The 14,446-nt window shown below is 45.1% G+C and overlaps 1 protein-coding gene across 1 annotated transcript in view; it reads left to right on the top strand.

The window, feature by feature from the left end:
• LOC135210248 (zinc finger protein ZPR1-like) overlaps positions 1 to 14,446 on the top strand; it is a 147,978-nt gene that overhangs the window by 118,928 nt on the left and 14,604 nt on the right. The window contains exon 6 of the mRNA XM_064243097.1: positions 12,815 to 13,026. Coding sequence (XP_064099167.1) covers positions 12,815 to 13,026 — 212 coding nt within the window. The remainder of the gene's footprint in view (positions 1 to 12,814; positions 13,027 to 14,446) is intronic.

Genomic DNA, 14,446 nt, shown 5'->3' with positions numbered 1-14,446 from the left:
GAATTTGTCACTATGGACGAATTATCGAGTGTATTATCGTGTCTGGACAGAGCGGTGATGGACGGTTCGGTGGAAGTGGCTGCTCTTTTTGGATCGGGAGTTTGAAAAGAGAGCAGTGTACGGTCTTTCCTGTCCAAATCAGTATCTCCTCTACAGAGGTCGGCCTTGCTATATTCGCCACTTTCGAACCACCTTTTCCACAGGACATGGTGAGGGATGTAGCTAAATCATTAGCTGGAAAAGCCACACAGGATTTACTGACACAGTCAGCAAAGAGGTTCAAGCCTGCTGTTCCTTTTCAAAAGAAGGATAAAGCCTCTTCAGCAGCCCTTTCGGGAGCCTCTTCCTCCTCAAGAACCCCTTTTAGAGGTAGAAGACCGGATACCAGAGGAAGACCTTCCAGGAGACCCGCAGGGAAGGCAAATGAAGAAGAAGTCCTCCAGATAGCTGTGGCGCCAGACTGTCGAACTTTGCCAGAGTCTGGGCGAAGAGAGGGGCGGACAGCTGGACCCTCTCGAATCCTCGAGAGAGGATACCTCATCCCCTTCAGGGAATATCCTCCCTTAACAAGAACTCCAAGGGAGTTAACAGCGAGATACAAGGATCCTGTCAAGAGTCAAGCTCTCCTGCAAGCAGTAGAACTTATGTTGCAGAAAAGGGCAATAGAACCGGTTCAAGATCTCCATTCACCAGGTTTCTACAACCGTCTATTCCTGGTACCAAAAGCCTCGGGCGGGTGGAGGCCGGTTTTGGACGTAAGTGCGCTGAACGTCTTTGTGATAAAGAAGAAGTTCTCGATGGAGACCTCTTCCTCTGTACTTTCTGCTCTTCGTCCAGGGGACTGGATGGTATCCCTGGACCTTCAGATGCATATTTCCATGTGCCAATTCATCCGGCATCAAGGAAATACCTAAGATTCATGTCAGGGAGAGTTGTTTTAATTTCGAGCGCTTTGCTTTCGGACTTTCGACGTCCGCAAGTCTTCACGGGTATCCTAAGGAATGTGGCGCATTGGCTACATTTAGAAGGGATCAGAATCTCGATGTATTTGGACGACTGGCTAATACGAGCAAAGTCGAAGCAACAGTGTCTGGAGGACCTTTCGGTAACATTAAAGATGACGCAGTCATTGGGACTCCTAGTCAACCTCGAGAAGTCCCAGCTGGATCCCCAGCAGAACATAGTTTATCTGGGGATTCGGATGGATTCTCGGGGTTTCTAGCGTCTCCATCAACAGAGAGAATAGAGCGCTGCCTTACAAAGGTGTCAGTATTTCTAGGGAAAGAGCATTGTTCCCGCGAGGGAGTGGATGAGTTTGCTGGGAACCATTTCCTCGTTGGAGCAGTTCGTTTCCCTAGGGAAACTGCACCTAAGACCCCTTCAGTATTATCTGAAGGAGAACTGGGATCAAAAGTTCCCAGGACCTCGAAGAGTCATTCAGGATAATGGACAAGGTCAAACAAGATCTTCGGTGGTGGTTAGCCCGAAGAAACTCGGTCAAGGAATATCCCTGCACATAAAGAGCCCTCTCCGAGCGTTGTTTGCAGACGCATCGGACGTAGGGTGGGGAGCAACGTTGGATTCGCAAGAAGTGTCGGGAACCTGGGAAGGAGCTCAGGTGTCCTGGCACATAAACAAAAAGGAACTGGAAAGCCATTCACCTAGCTCTCTTGCACTTTCAAGAACAGATATTAGGATCGATCATTCAGGTCAATTCCGCAACACGACAGCCCTAGCATATATCAGGAAGCAAGGGGGAACTCCATTCATTCTCCCATTTACGAGACAGCGAGGGAGTTGTTATGGAGGAGTAATTTTAGTTTATATTTGACAACATCTACAAAGGTTGTGTGAGAGAGAGAGAGAGAGAGAGAGAGAGAGAGATTGTGGAAGAATGAATGGGATGTGGTTAGATGGCGGTCGGAAGCATGTCTGTTGTGGCGCTCTGTAGGTAGTCAATGGAAGTCTGTACGAGAGTTGTAAACAGTGAGGTGTCTGGTCAAGTCAGTGTCGTTTTGGCAGCGGTTATCCTTGGGTGTTTCGTTGTTTGGGTGTTATTTGATATATTTTGGGTTGTGAAGTTGTTGTGCTTGTGTCTGTCTGGTTGTGGGGAGGTTAAGAAGGTTGGTGTGCATTTCGGTGTCTGTTAGTGGTGGTTGGGGCAGGGTTGGTTTTGCGGGTTGTTGTACTGCTGTAAGTCGTGTTGTTCGTCGTGCTTTTTTCAGGCGGTTGGTGTTCATCTGCATTTAGTCGTTGGGTTATTGAGTTTTTGTGGGGTTGTGGGTCCCGGGTGGTTGATTTGTGTTTGGTTGTCGGCGGTGGTTGTGTGTTGGCTAGCCTATAGCCTATATCCAGTTGGACGACAGCACAGCCTAGTCCTACGTAGCTATCAGAAGCCAGCGGTGAGTACCTGTTTGTGTTTTTTGTTCTGTATGTAGGTATTGGGGCAATTGTCCTGCTGTGTTTTTTAGTGTTAAGTGGAAAGTGTGATTGAGGGTGGGTTTGATAGCCAGACAGGTTAAGTTTATGTGGGGAGGTTACTTGTTTTTGTGATCCCGCCACATTATTTTTTTGGCGCCCGAACAGGGACTGTTGGTGTGGCAGCTGCAGGACAATTGGTCTAGGCTAGTGTGTATGAGTGGTGAGAAAGTTTGAGATGGAAGGATTGAGTGAGGTGGAGAGGCTGAAGGAGGAGTTGAGGTTGGAGAGGGAAGTAAGAGGACAATTAGAAGTGGATAATGAGAGGTTGAGGGTAGAGTGTGAGGAGCTGAAGAGCGAGTTAGAGGAAATGAGAGGAATGCTAAGGAGTGCAAAAGTGGAAATGAAAGAAGAAGTGAAAAGAGCAGAAGAAAGAATGGTGGAGAAAATGGATGAAAAATTCTTAGGGATGATGAATGCAGTGCAGGAGAATGATGAAGGGGTTCATGGGAGAGGGAGCTGTAGGGGTAGGCCTACTAGGTCTTGTGATAGGTCAGAAGTGGTAAAGACAGTGGAAGAGCGAGGGGATGAAAACTACGAGTGACGAAGGTGACTTGTTGTGATAGGTAAGGAAAGAAGGGAAAGAGACAGGATAAGGATAAACCTGAGGACAAGAATAAGAAGGGGGCTGAGGAAAAGAAGACGATTAAGGGAAAGAAGGTTAGGAAGGATGACGGACAGGATGAGACTAGGGCTGAATACATTGGGGAAAGGGCTGAGAGTGATTTGGATAGCGGTGAGTGGAAACAGGTGGGTAGAAAGAAGGGTAAGAAGAGCGTAATGAGGAGCATGGATGTTAGGATGGAAAGTTGATTCCCTATATTCGGATGAGGTTAAGAGGGATCAGAATGGTAGTAGCGAAAGTGAGAGTGAGCGGGAAGTACGAAAGGCTGTATATATGAGAGAGATCCTAGATGTGCACAATACGAGGAATATGGTAGTAGGGACATAGGGGATTTTTTTAAGGAATATGAGAGGTATTGTGAGGCAAAGTATGGGGATAATAAGAGAGTCTGGGCAAGAGAGTTGGGTGGCTTTTGACGGGATTTTTGTTGAATATGTATGGGGTAATGATGAGTGTAGGGAATGTGCCGTATAGAGTGTGAAAGCCAGGATTGTGGAACAGGCGAAGAGGATGAAGAGTAGTGTTAGATATAGGAGAAAACATGGTTTTGAATGAGGTAAGAATGAATGTTGGTGAGTCGTTGTCGATGTATGTGTGCAGGTTGGAAACATTGGCCAGGAAAAAGTTTGGGGACGAAGGGATAAATGAGTGTAAAGAGTTAGTGAGGAAGTTGTTGGCGACTGTGCCTGAGAGTGTGTACGAGTTTGTAAATCTGAAAACGTAAGGAGAAAATGCGATGGACGAATGAAAGGTTGTCGTGGAACGACATTTTGGAAATAGTAGAGGATTATGAGTTGGGATAGGTGTATGAAAGAGAGTAGAAGTTGTTAGTATTAGGACTGAAGTGGGCTGATGTTATACCAGAGTTTAAGAGCTATAGGGAGGCAGTTTTGGAAGGGCCAAGGCGAATGGCAGAGCGAATGGTTGAGTTAGGAGCGTTAAGAGCCAGTAACGTAAGTATGGTAGCCCTAAGAGAGATCGGAGTGCAAGCGTTGGAAGATTAGGGTCGGTTAGTCGTGAACGAGAGCAGCAATGTTACAGATGTGGAAAGCTAGGGCACAGGAAGAATGAATGTCGGTGGGCGTTGGGAGCTTGCTTCGGGTGTGGGCAAACAGGGCATTTGGTGAGCGAGTGTAAGAAAGATAAGGGATGTTAAGTGTTACAGGTGTGGGCAAGTAGGGCATATAGCAAGTGGATGTCGAGGTACTCGTGTGACTGAGGTTTGCGGTAATTGCGGGAAGAATGGGCATTATGCTAGGATGTGTAAGGAACAGCGGGCAAAATGTGTTGAATGTGGAATGGAAGGTCATGTGGCGAGTGTGTGTAGGCGAAAGAGGATGAGTCAGGTTGGGAGTTCGGGAAACTAGGTACAAAGGGGATTCAGTTGGGTGGGTCCTCTGGTGTGCGGTCAGTAAGAGTGATGCATGTGCGTGAAGGATTGTTGCATGAAAAAGGGTTTGGAGGAAGAGCTCATGAATGTATGAGTGTAAAAGTGAGGTGCAAAGGGGTGTGTTTGTTGCTTTGATTGATACTGGGTGCAGTGTCGTGTTCTTTTTAAGAATGGATGTGACAAGTTGCTGAGTGAGTGTGAAATTAGGAAATGTAAAGGGGAGGTACGAGGAATAGGAAATTTGGGTATGCCTGTGGTGGGAATGTTGAGTGAAAATGTAGAAATCGAAGGGGTAGTGATGGATGAAGGTGACTTTTGTGTGATCGAGGGAAGGAGTGATAAGTATGATATGTTGTTAGGATACGGTTCCTGAAGAAGTGTGGGATGGTGGTCCATCCGAGCAGGAATATGATTGAGTTGCATAGGAAGGGGAATGTACATGGAGGAGTAAGCAGTAAAATATGGAAGGGAGTGCCGTTGGTTGCGAAAGAGAGTGTAAAAGTGCCGCAAGAAGTTGGAGAAGTTGTTAGTGTGAAAGTTGCGTGGCCCGATAGTCTTGGGATTGTCAAAGGTGACAAGTGTGCATATGTGGTTGAGGTGTGGATGCAAACAAGTTGGTAAGAGCGAGTGTGCATGTGTACGACGGGATTTTGGATATGGAGAATCCTCGGGTTTTTGTGGCCTCATTGCCGAGTGTTAGAAAAAGCGAGTGCGTGGGGTATTCGTGAGGGTGATTGTGTGGGGTTGTTGTATACGTTGGTGGATGTGGACGACGAAAGATATGTTAGGGTGCGGCAGGTGATGACAGGTAGCATGAAAAGAAAGTGATGAGTGGAAGTATGATGAGTGAGAGAAAGAATTGGGGTGGATGAAAATGTTGGTGATGACGAGAGGGAGCGGTTGATGCAGATGTTGTGGGATAGGCGGGGTGCGTTGAGTCGGGGTGATGAGGATTTCAGGGGATCTAAGCTCCCAGAGTTCAAGATAGTTTTGAATGACGATACCCCCATATATCAGCGTCCCCGACACTTTTCTGCGCCTATTGCCCGAGAGATTGAGGAACAGTGTGAGGAACTTGAGAGAGTGGGAGTGATCGAGAGGAGCGAGAGTGCTTGGAATAGTCCCATAGTCCAGTACGCAAGACAGATGGGAGTTTGAGGATGTGTGTGGATTACAGGAAGGTGATGAAGTGACTGTGAAGGAGCGATTCCCGATGAATGTGGTGTCTGATTGTGTGTATAAGATGCATCGGATGAGAGTGTTCACAAAATTGGATTTGGTAAGGGGCTATTACCAGATGCCTCTTGAGAAAGGGAGCAGGCATGTTACAGCTTTTTCGAGTGGTAGCTGCCACTATCAATTCAAGAGGTTAAGCTTTGGATTGGCTAATGCGCCTGCTGCCTTCCAGAGGGCGATGAATGTAGTTTTGGCTGGTTTTGATAGAAGGAAGGTGACTGTGTTTATAGATGATGTTTTGATTGCAAGTGAAACTGTTGAGGAGAATGTGGAACTGCTTGAGAAGGTGTTAGAACGGTTGGAAGAGGTTGGAGTGAAAGTGAAGCTGGAGAAGTGTACGTGGTTGGCTGGGAAGTGGAATTTCTTGGTCATAAGGTGAGTGCGAGTGGTGTAAGGAAGAGTGAAAAGTTTGTGGAAAAAGTAAAGGAGTTTCCACGTCCCCGGACCGTGCGGGAGTTAAAGGGTTTTTTGGGTTTGATTGAGTTCGGGAGGAAGTTCGTTAGGGATTGTTCGGGTATAGGGAAGCCGTTGACTGAATGGACCGGGAAGAAAAATTGTACTAAGCTGAGGTGGGATGAGCGAATGGTGGGAGCATTTGAGATTGAAAGAGGAGGCTGCTAGGGACGTCACCTTGGCTTTCCGGACTACAGTGAGGATGCCAGTAAGCTTGAGTTGTATGCTGATGCTAGTAAGTTTAGTATGGGATGGATGCTTGGTGCAGATGCAAGAGGTGAATGGGAGGGACAATTGAGAGTGATTGCGTATGTGAGTAAAGCTTTTAATAAAGCAGAGCTTAAGTATTCGGTGGTTGAGAAGGAGCTTGCAGCAATAAGGTTTTGTGTGAAAGCGTTGAAAGTGTTTTTGTATGGGGTAAAATTTGTCATAAGGACTGATCATCGGCCGTTAGTTTATATGATCAAGAAGGAAAGTGTGAATGCTAGGATTGCAAGAGAACAATTGAGGATTTGAGTGAGGAGTTTGATTTTAGCTTAGAATAAATGTGCCGGGGAGTAAAAATGTGATTGCTGATACGATGTCTAGGATGCATGGTAAGGACAGTGGTGTTGTGAAAAGTGACTGGGATCCGAATATGGTACCTGAGGGGTTGGTTGTAAAAGAGAGGTTTGAAGGGAATGACAGAATGTGTGAATGTTTGTTTTCAGCATTGAAAAACTTGGAAGGTAAGGGTCTGGTTGAAGAGGTACCCGGTAGTGTAAATGAGTTGCGAGTGAAGTTGATGAGTGATGTGCAGAAGGAAGTGGCATGTGCGGAGGAACAAGGTGGGCAGGGAGAAGTGTTGTATGAATTGTTGTCAGCAGTAGCTGAGTTGTTTGGAATAAAAGTGTTGTTGTATTTTGGATGGGACAGACCGGTTGAATATCGAGGAAGGGTGAGTACTGGTAATAAACGTGGGGTTTTGATGATTCAGTGCGGGGAACGTGGTTGTAATTGGTTGGTTACAAAAAGGGACTGTGAAGGGGATCTGAGTCAGAATTGTGGAAATGGGGAGTTAGCTGAGGATGAATGTGATGAGGAGGATTGTGATGGGGATAACCAGGTGGACGTGGTAGTGAATGTGTATGCATGGGACTCGAGGGAAACAAAATGGTGACGTATTTGTCCAAGTAAAATGATAGTGAGTATTGTGGTTTGGTTGACACCAGGGGCACAAGTTTCCTTGGTGAGTGGGTCAGTGGTGAGTGAACTTGAGAGTGTGATTGGGAAGTGAAAAGGCAGTCTACAAGTGTGAGAATACATGGGTTAGGACAAGGAAGTGTTTTAGTTATGGGAAGAGGTACGGTTAAAGGTTAGGTTGGGGGATCTTGAAGTAATGCATAACTTTATAGTCATAGGAGAAAATGATATGCCATCTTGTTTTTTAATAGGGATAGATTTTTTGAGGATCCACGATATAGACGTAGATGTAGGAAATGGAATTCTTAGAAAGGGGGGCAGGCAAGTAGCTAGGATTCAAGATGGTAATGTGTTTGTAGCAAACTTTGTGGGTATGATTGATATTGCTAGGAGTGAGAATGATCTGTTGAGTGAGGAAGAGATTGAGGAAATGCAAAATAAGTGCCTGGAGATAAGTGTGTTGCAACATGTGTTTTGGGAGGAGTGCGTGTGGAAGACTGGCATGTGAGTTGGATGTATATAAGAGGGTTGCTAAGCGTTTTGTGGTGTGCAAAAACATAGTGTACTTTTGCATCAGGAAGGGGTGTATGACAAGGAAGTGTATGTGCCAGTGTTTTCTGTTGGGTCAGCTGTGAGTATGTGTTTGTTGGTGCATGATCGGTTTGGGCATATGGGAAAAAATAGTTGTGGAATGCATGAGAGAGATTGTATGCTCCTGGGTTGAGTAAAATTTGTGTGGATGTGGCTGTCACGTGTGAAGACTGTCAGAGGGAAAGTATCAGAGTGTGCATGCAAGTCCACCTGTGTTGCGATTGCAGATGAAAGAGCCGTTTGAAATGCTTGTGATTGATTGTGTTTCTTTGCCCAGGACTGCGAGAGACACGTGGGGATGATTGTGATGGTGGATCACATGAGTAAATTTGCTTATGTGGGTTCCCATCAAAGATAAGAGGAGTGAAACTGTTGCACGAATGGTGGGTCAAGTGATGTTGCCAATGTGTGTGTGTAAGCCGGCAAAAATGTTGAGTGATAATGGACCTGAGTTTGTGGGATGGGAATTTGAAGAAATGTTGAAGGAATGGGGTATTGTGCATGTGTATTCTACTCCGTATATGCCCAGTGCGAATGGGTTGGCTGAAAGGACTGTTAGGACGATGACTGAGATTTTGCGAATGATGAGTAAGAGCGACAAGGATTGGGATATGTATGTAGGACGTGCAGTTTGGGTATATAATGCCACACTGCAGAAGAGTATAGGTATGTCCCTTGTTAAATATGTGTTGAATTTTGAAAGGATTGTCAGACCGCGGTTGGGTCTGTCAGAAGGTGATCGGGATTTGTGGAAGAAAGCGAGTGAAAGGTTTGAGAGTTTTAAGATTGGGGATAAGGTGTTGAAAGAGGTGGTTGAGATGGGAAGAATGAATGTGAATAAAGTAAGGGAGAAATTTGAAGGGCCTTTTGAGATTTTGGAAGTGGGACCGAGTGGATTGAGTTATGTTTTGGGGAAATTGCGAGTAGGTGGGGACTGGATGAGGTTAGGGGGCACCATAACCAGCTCCGTAAGTGGAGGGAAGTACCACACTATGTTCGGGAGAATGCGATGAGTGAGTGGTTGAGGGTGAATAAGTATGAGCCGACTGTTGGTGAACAAAATTGGTCTGGGAGATCGACAGTTGGTGTTGGTTGAGTATGGAGAAAACAGAAGAGTGTGGAGAGAGGAAGTGGAAGGGAAAAGCGTGACGTGTGTCCCCCCCACGGCATGGTAAAGGGGTTGGTGGTAGGGTGCAAATGGTTGATAAAGCGTGTGCTACGGATGACTTTGGGGGAATGAATGATACTTGTGGTGTATGTGGGTTTGAGTTGACAGGGACAAGTAAGACTTCAGTGAGAAGGAAACTGAATAGTGAGGAGGTGGTTGATAGGATGGATAAGTCTTTGCAGGAGTTTGACAGAAGTATGGATGAAAACTGACGTGGTTTGGTGGCCGAAATAGGGGAGATGTTGGAACCAGAGTTGGAAGACATCGGTGAAGTAGTGAATGGAATTTGGGAGGATGGTAGTGAGGGAGATAATGGGAGTTTGAAAGAAAGTGGTTTGGAAGAAGTGAATGGCAATGTAACTGAAAGAGTGTATGATGGTCCTCAAACAAGATCCAGGGGACCTGCATCTGAGCATCCTTGGGTGTTGCGAAAGGCAATTTAGTGTGGATGTTGTGAGTGTAAGGAGATGTTGTCAAATGTAATGGGGGAGGTAATATGGAGGAGTAATTTTAGTTTATATTTGACAACATCTCCAAAGGTTGTGTGAAAGAGAGAGAGAGAGAGAGAGAGAGAGAGATTGGTGGAAGAATGGAATGGGAGTGGTTAGATGGCGGTCGGAAGCATGTCTGTTGTGGCGCTCTGTAGGTAGTCAATGGAAGTCTGTTACGAGAGTTGTAAACAGTGAGATGTCTGGTCAAGTCAGTGTCGGTTTTGTCAGCGGTTATCCTTGGGTGTTTCGTTGTTTGGGTGTTATTTGATATATTTTGGGGTTGTGAAGTTGTTGTGCTTGTGTCTGTCTGGTGTGGGGAGGTTAAGAAGGTTGGTGGTGCATTTTCGGTGTCTGTTAGTGGTGGTTGGGGCAGGGTTGGTTTTGGCGGGTTGTTGTACTGCTGTAAGTCGTGTGGTTGTCGTGTTTTTCAGGCGGTTGGTGTTCATCTGCATTTAGTTCGTTGGGTATTGAGTTTTTGTGGGGTTGTGGGTCCCGGGTGGTGATTTGTGTTTGGTTGTCGGCGGTGGTTGTGTGTTGGCTAGCCTATAGCCTATATCCAGTTGACGACAGCACAGCCTAGTCCTAGGTAGCTATCAGAAGCCAGCGGTGAGTACTGTTTGTGTTTTTTGTTCGTATGTAGGTATTGGGGCAATTGTCCTGCTGTGTTTTTTAGTGTTAAGTGGAAAGTGTGATTGAGGTGGGTTTGATAGCCAGACAGGTTAAGTTTATGTGGGGAGGTTACTTGTTTTTGTGATCCGCCACATTGTTGCTTTGGGCGCAAGAGAAGCAGATCTCTCTTCTAACAAGATTTATTCAGGGAGAGAGAAATGTTCGAGCGGATCTGCTAAGCAGAAGAAACCAAGTGCTCCCCACCGAATGGACTCTCAACCCTCAAGTGTGCGATCAGTTATGGGGGTGGGGTTATGGGGAAGGCCGAACGTAGACTTGTTCGCAACCAACTGGAACAAGAGGTTGGAGAATTATTGCTCCCCCATCGCAGATCCAAGAGCAATAGCGATAGACGGCCTGGCCCTCCTCATGGATTGGAAGGGAATAGACGGGTATGCTTTTCCCCCCTTCAAACTGGTAGGGGAAGTAATAAGAAAGTTTGCCTCCTCAGAGGGAACGAAATTAACTTTGATCGCCCCCTTTTGGCCAGCCCTAGATTGGGTGACAGAGTTGCTGGAGTGGATAGTGGATCTTCCCAGATCTCTCCCACTAAGGAGCGATCTTCTCAAACAACCCCACTTCGACAGGTATCACAAAAACCTCCCCGCTCTAAGTCTGACTGCCTTCAGACTATCAAAGGACTCGTTAGAGCGAGTTTTTCTCGCGAAGCTTCAAAAGCAATCGCAAGAGCCATGGGAGACCATCCACATTACGGGTGTACCAGTCGAAGTGGGAAGTGTTTAGAAGATGGTGCAGGACGCATGAGCTATCCTCTTCCAGTACCTCTATAACCGACATTGCAAATTTTCTTCTTTACCTTAGAAGAAAGTGTGGCCTAGCTGTATCTACGATCAAGGGGTATAGAAGTATGCTGGCCTCGGTGTTTAGGCATAGGGGTCTGGATGTGTCGGACAATAAGGATCTACATGACCTTTATTAGGTCTTTCGAGACCTCAAAAAGTCAGAATATAAAAATCCCAGTTGGAACTTGGATATAGTGCTTCATTATCTGATGTCTGAAAGATTCGTACCTTCCAATAATTCTTCTTTTAGAGTTTGACAAGGAAGTCTCTATTCCTGTTCGCCTTAGCCACGGCAAAAAGGGTGAGTGAACTTCAAGCGTTAGAGGGCAGAGTGGGTTTTAAGAAGGAGGCTGCAATTTGCTCTTTTAAGCCTCTCTTCTTAGCCAAGAACGAAAACCCATCAAAACCGTGCTAGAAGCTTCGAAGTGAACACTCTCTCTCTTACGGGGGAAGAACAGGAGAAGACCCTTTGTCCAGTAAGAGCGCTAAAATTTTATTTACAAAGAAAGTCTCTTTTGGGAGGTACGCAGGAAAGTCTTTGGTGTTCGGTCAAGGATCCTACAAGGCCAATATCAAAAAACGCCCTTACGTTTTTCATTAAAGACATTATTAAGGAAGCGCATCTTAAATGTGTGAAGAACAATTTAAACTCCTCAGGGAAAAGCACACGAAGTGAGGGCCATAGCAACCTCAATGGCTTTTCATAAAACTGGTCCCTTCAAAATCTAATTGAATCCACGTATTGGAAGTGTAACTCAGTGTTCGCCTCTCATTATCTAAGGGATGTGAGAGTTTACTTATGAGAAGTGCTTTTCACTGGGAGCGTATGTGTCCGCGGATTTAGTGCTGGGAGGAGGAGCTGAGGTTAATCCTAATTAGTAGGTTATGTAATTTTAACATTATGGTGTTTGGTTTTTATGGTTGACTGAAAGAGGGTATAGGAATCAACCCTTTTCAGTTCTTAGATTTAACATGGTTAGGAAGGTCAGGTGGTCGGGATTAACTTTTGGTCTCCTCGTTGTGCATTATGTAAAGCCTAAAGCTCTTGTCATGTAAGAGGGCTAGCCCCCATTGATAAGATACAGGTCAGGCTCTGCCATGTAAGCGGGTAAGCCCCATTGGTACGATCCATGCAGGTTCTGTCGCGTAAGCGGGCTAGCCCCCATTGACATGATTCCAGAAGGGCTGTTCGGTCATAGGTGGTTTACCTCACTGAAGCTCTGAGGCATGCAGACTAAATGACAGTAATCATGAAGTCTTCGGCCCAAACAGGTAAGAACCAAGGATTGATATCCTACAACAATTGTTGTTTCCCGTTATTAAATTAAATATATATATAGCTGTCTCTCGCCCTCCACCAAGGGTGTCAATCAGCTAAGTATATATCTGCCGGGTAAGTTGCATGTATAAAAATGATATTGTTAAGATACAATAAAGTTTTATACATACTTACCTGGCAGATATATACGATTAAGGGCCCACCCAGCCTCCCCTCAGGAGACAGGTGTAAGAGAAAATCTGGCTCAGAAAACGGGAATGGTCGGGATTCCGCCACCCAGCGGCGGGAATGGTAGATCACCTGACCTACCTGTAGCGTGTGCCGCGAGTTTTGAATTCTGTCGGGACGACGGAGTCTATAGCTAAGTATATATCTGCCAGGTAAGTATGTATAAAACTTTATTGTATCTTAACAATATCATATTCATTGGTAGTTTGGCTCTTTTGCAGGAAGTTGTGATAATGGCAACAAGTTGTGAAGGATGCGGCCATAGAACAAACGAGGTGAAGAGTGGAGGTGGAATTTCTGAGAAGGGAAAGCGTATTACCTTGAAGTTGACTGACCCCTGTGATATGGCTCGCGATGTCCTCAAGAGCGAAACTTGTGAAATAGAGATCCCTGAATTGGGTCTCCACTTGGGAGGAGGTCTTATTGGTGGCAAGTGAGTGTAGATTAGGTTTTGTTAAAATGTGGTTTTGTAAGCATATCAATTTTGAGGAACTTTAGGATTTATAAGAAAACATAATACGGTGCAGTAACTCAGAAAGGTATGGAGTCTATCATTTAGCTGATGCATTCCACAAATTTATGGAATGCCGTAGGCTACCATGTAAGAGCAGTCTATGTATACATTTGGTAACTGTTCTTTATGGCTACTTAACTTTTTTCAAGTTATAGAAATGTCTTTTAAAGAAAATAGTAAGTTGAAAGGTTTCTCAAAAAAGCCTGTTAGCCGAGAGTACCTGCAGAGTACTTTACAAGTAATAAACCTTTTTAAATATACTATGATAAAATGTATATGTTTGAAATTAGTAAAACAATACATAGTAAACATTTATACAAACTATTTCAGATAGTATATTCTTTCTTTCACCACCATCTTGGAATATCCTGACAAAACACTGCGTTATTTCCAGAATTGCACAACAAATGAAAGCTCTCTCTCTCTCTCTCTCTCTCTCTCTCTCTCTCTCTCTCTCTCTCTCTCTCTCTCTCTCTCTCTCTCTCTCTCTCTCTCTCTCTCTCTCTCTCTCATTTCAGCATCCAGTATTTAACCCCTTTATGATTCCAGTGACATCCACTGAAAAATTTTGGCAAGCTGTCATTTTGGCTTTGGTTTTCTATTTTCCATTTTGTTCATGAAACTTACCTGTCAGATATATATATAGCTGTATTCCCCGAAGTCCGACAGAATTTCAAAACTCCCGGCACACGCAGGTGGGCGGCCAGGTGGCCAGTTACCCCCCTGTACTCCCCCCGCCGCTGGGAGGCGGACCATCAGGAACCATTCACCCCATTTTTCTATTCAGATTTTTCTCTGTCGCGGTAGTGAAAACACTGTTTCCATTACCTCCGCCTAGGATTTTGAAACTTCATTAGCCGCTTAAGTATCCTACTTATTTTTTTGAATGATTGACTTGGATTTGTGGCTAGGCATACGCTATCATAAATTAATTAAAATTTTTTCATTGCATATGATGTCTGAATCTAGTTAGCCTAGTTTCAGACTTTGTTGTCTGCAACGGTAAAGGGGAGGGCTACCGAAACCTTCGGTAGACACTCGTTAGTATACATGACGTTTACATGTTTTCTTTGTTGAGAGATCAATGTAATTAGGTAATGTTGACTGATTCCGAAAGAGACGTATGATTCGTATGTACGCAAATTAGAGCGTGATAGAATCAGGAGGTCTTCCTCCACAGTAACAGAAGTTAGGATAATGAACCTACTAACCTCCAGTAGACTTTATTTTGCCTAACCCTGTGGTATGGCTTACGGGCCTAGAGGAAGTTCTGTGAGAAGTAATGCCCTTTCTATTATGGTGGATTACATCAAGTAAGCTTGAAAAAGTGCTCGCTCTC

The sequence above is a fragment of the Macrobrachium nipponense genome, chromosome 39 (assembly GCF_015104395.2).
Source record: "Macrobrachium nipponense isolate FS-2020 chromosome 39, ASM1510439v2, whole genome shotgun sequence".
NCBI lineage: Eukaryota > Metazoa > Arthropoda > Malacostraca > Decapoda > Palaemonidae > Macrobrachium > Macrobrachium nipponense.
This window is presented reverse-complemented; position numbering and strand designations above follow the sequence as displayed.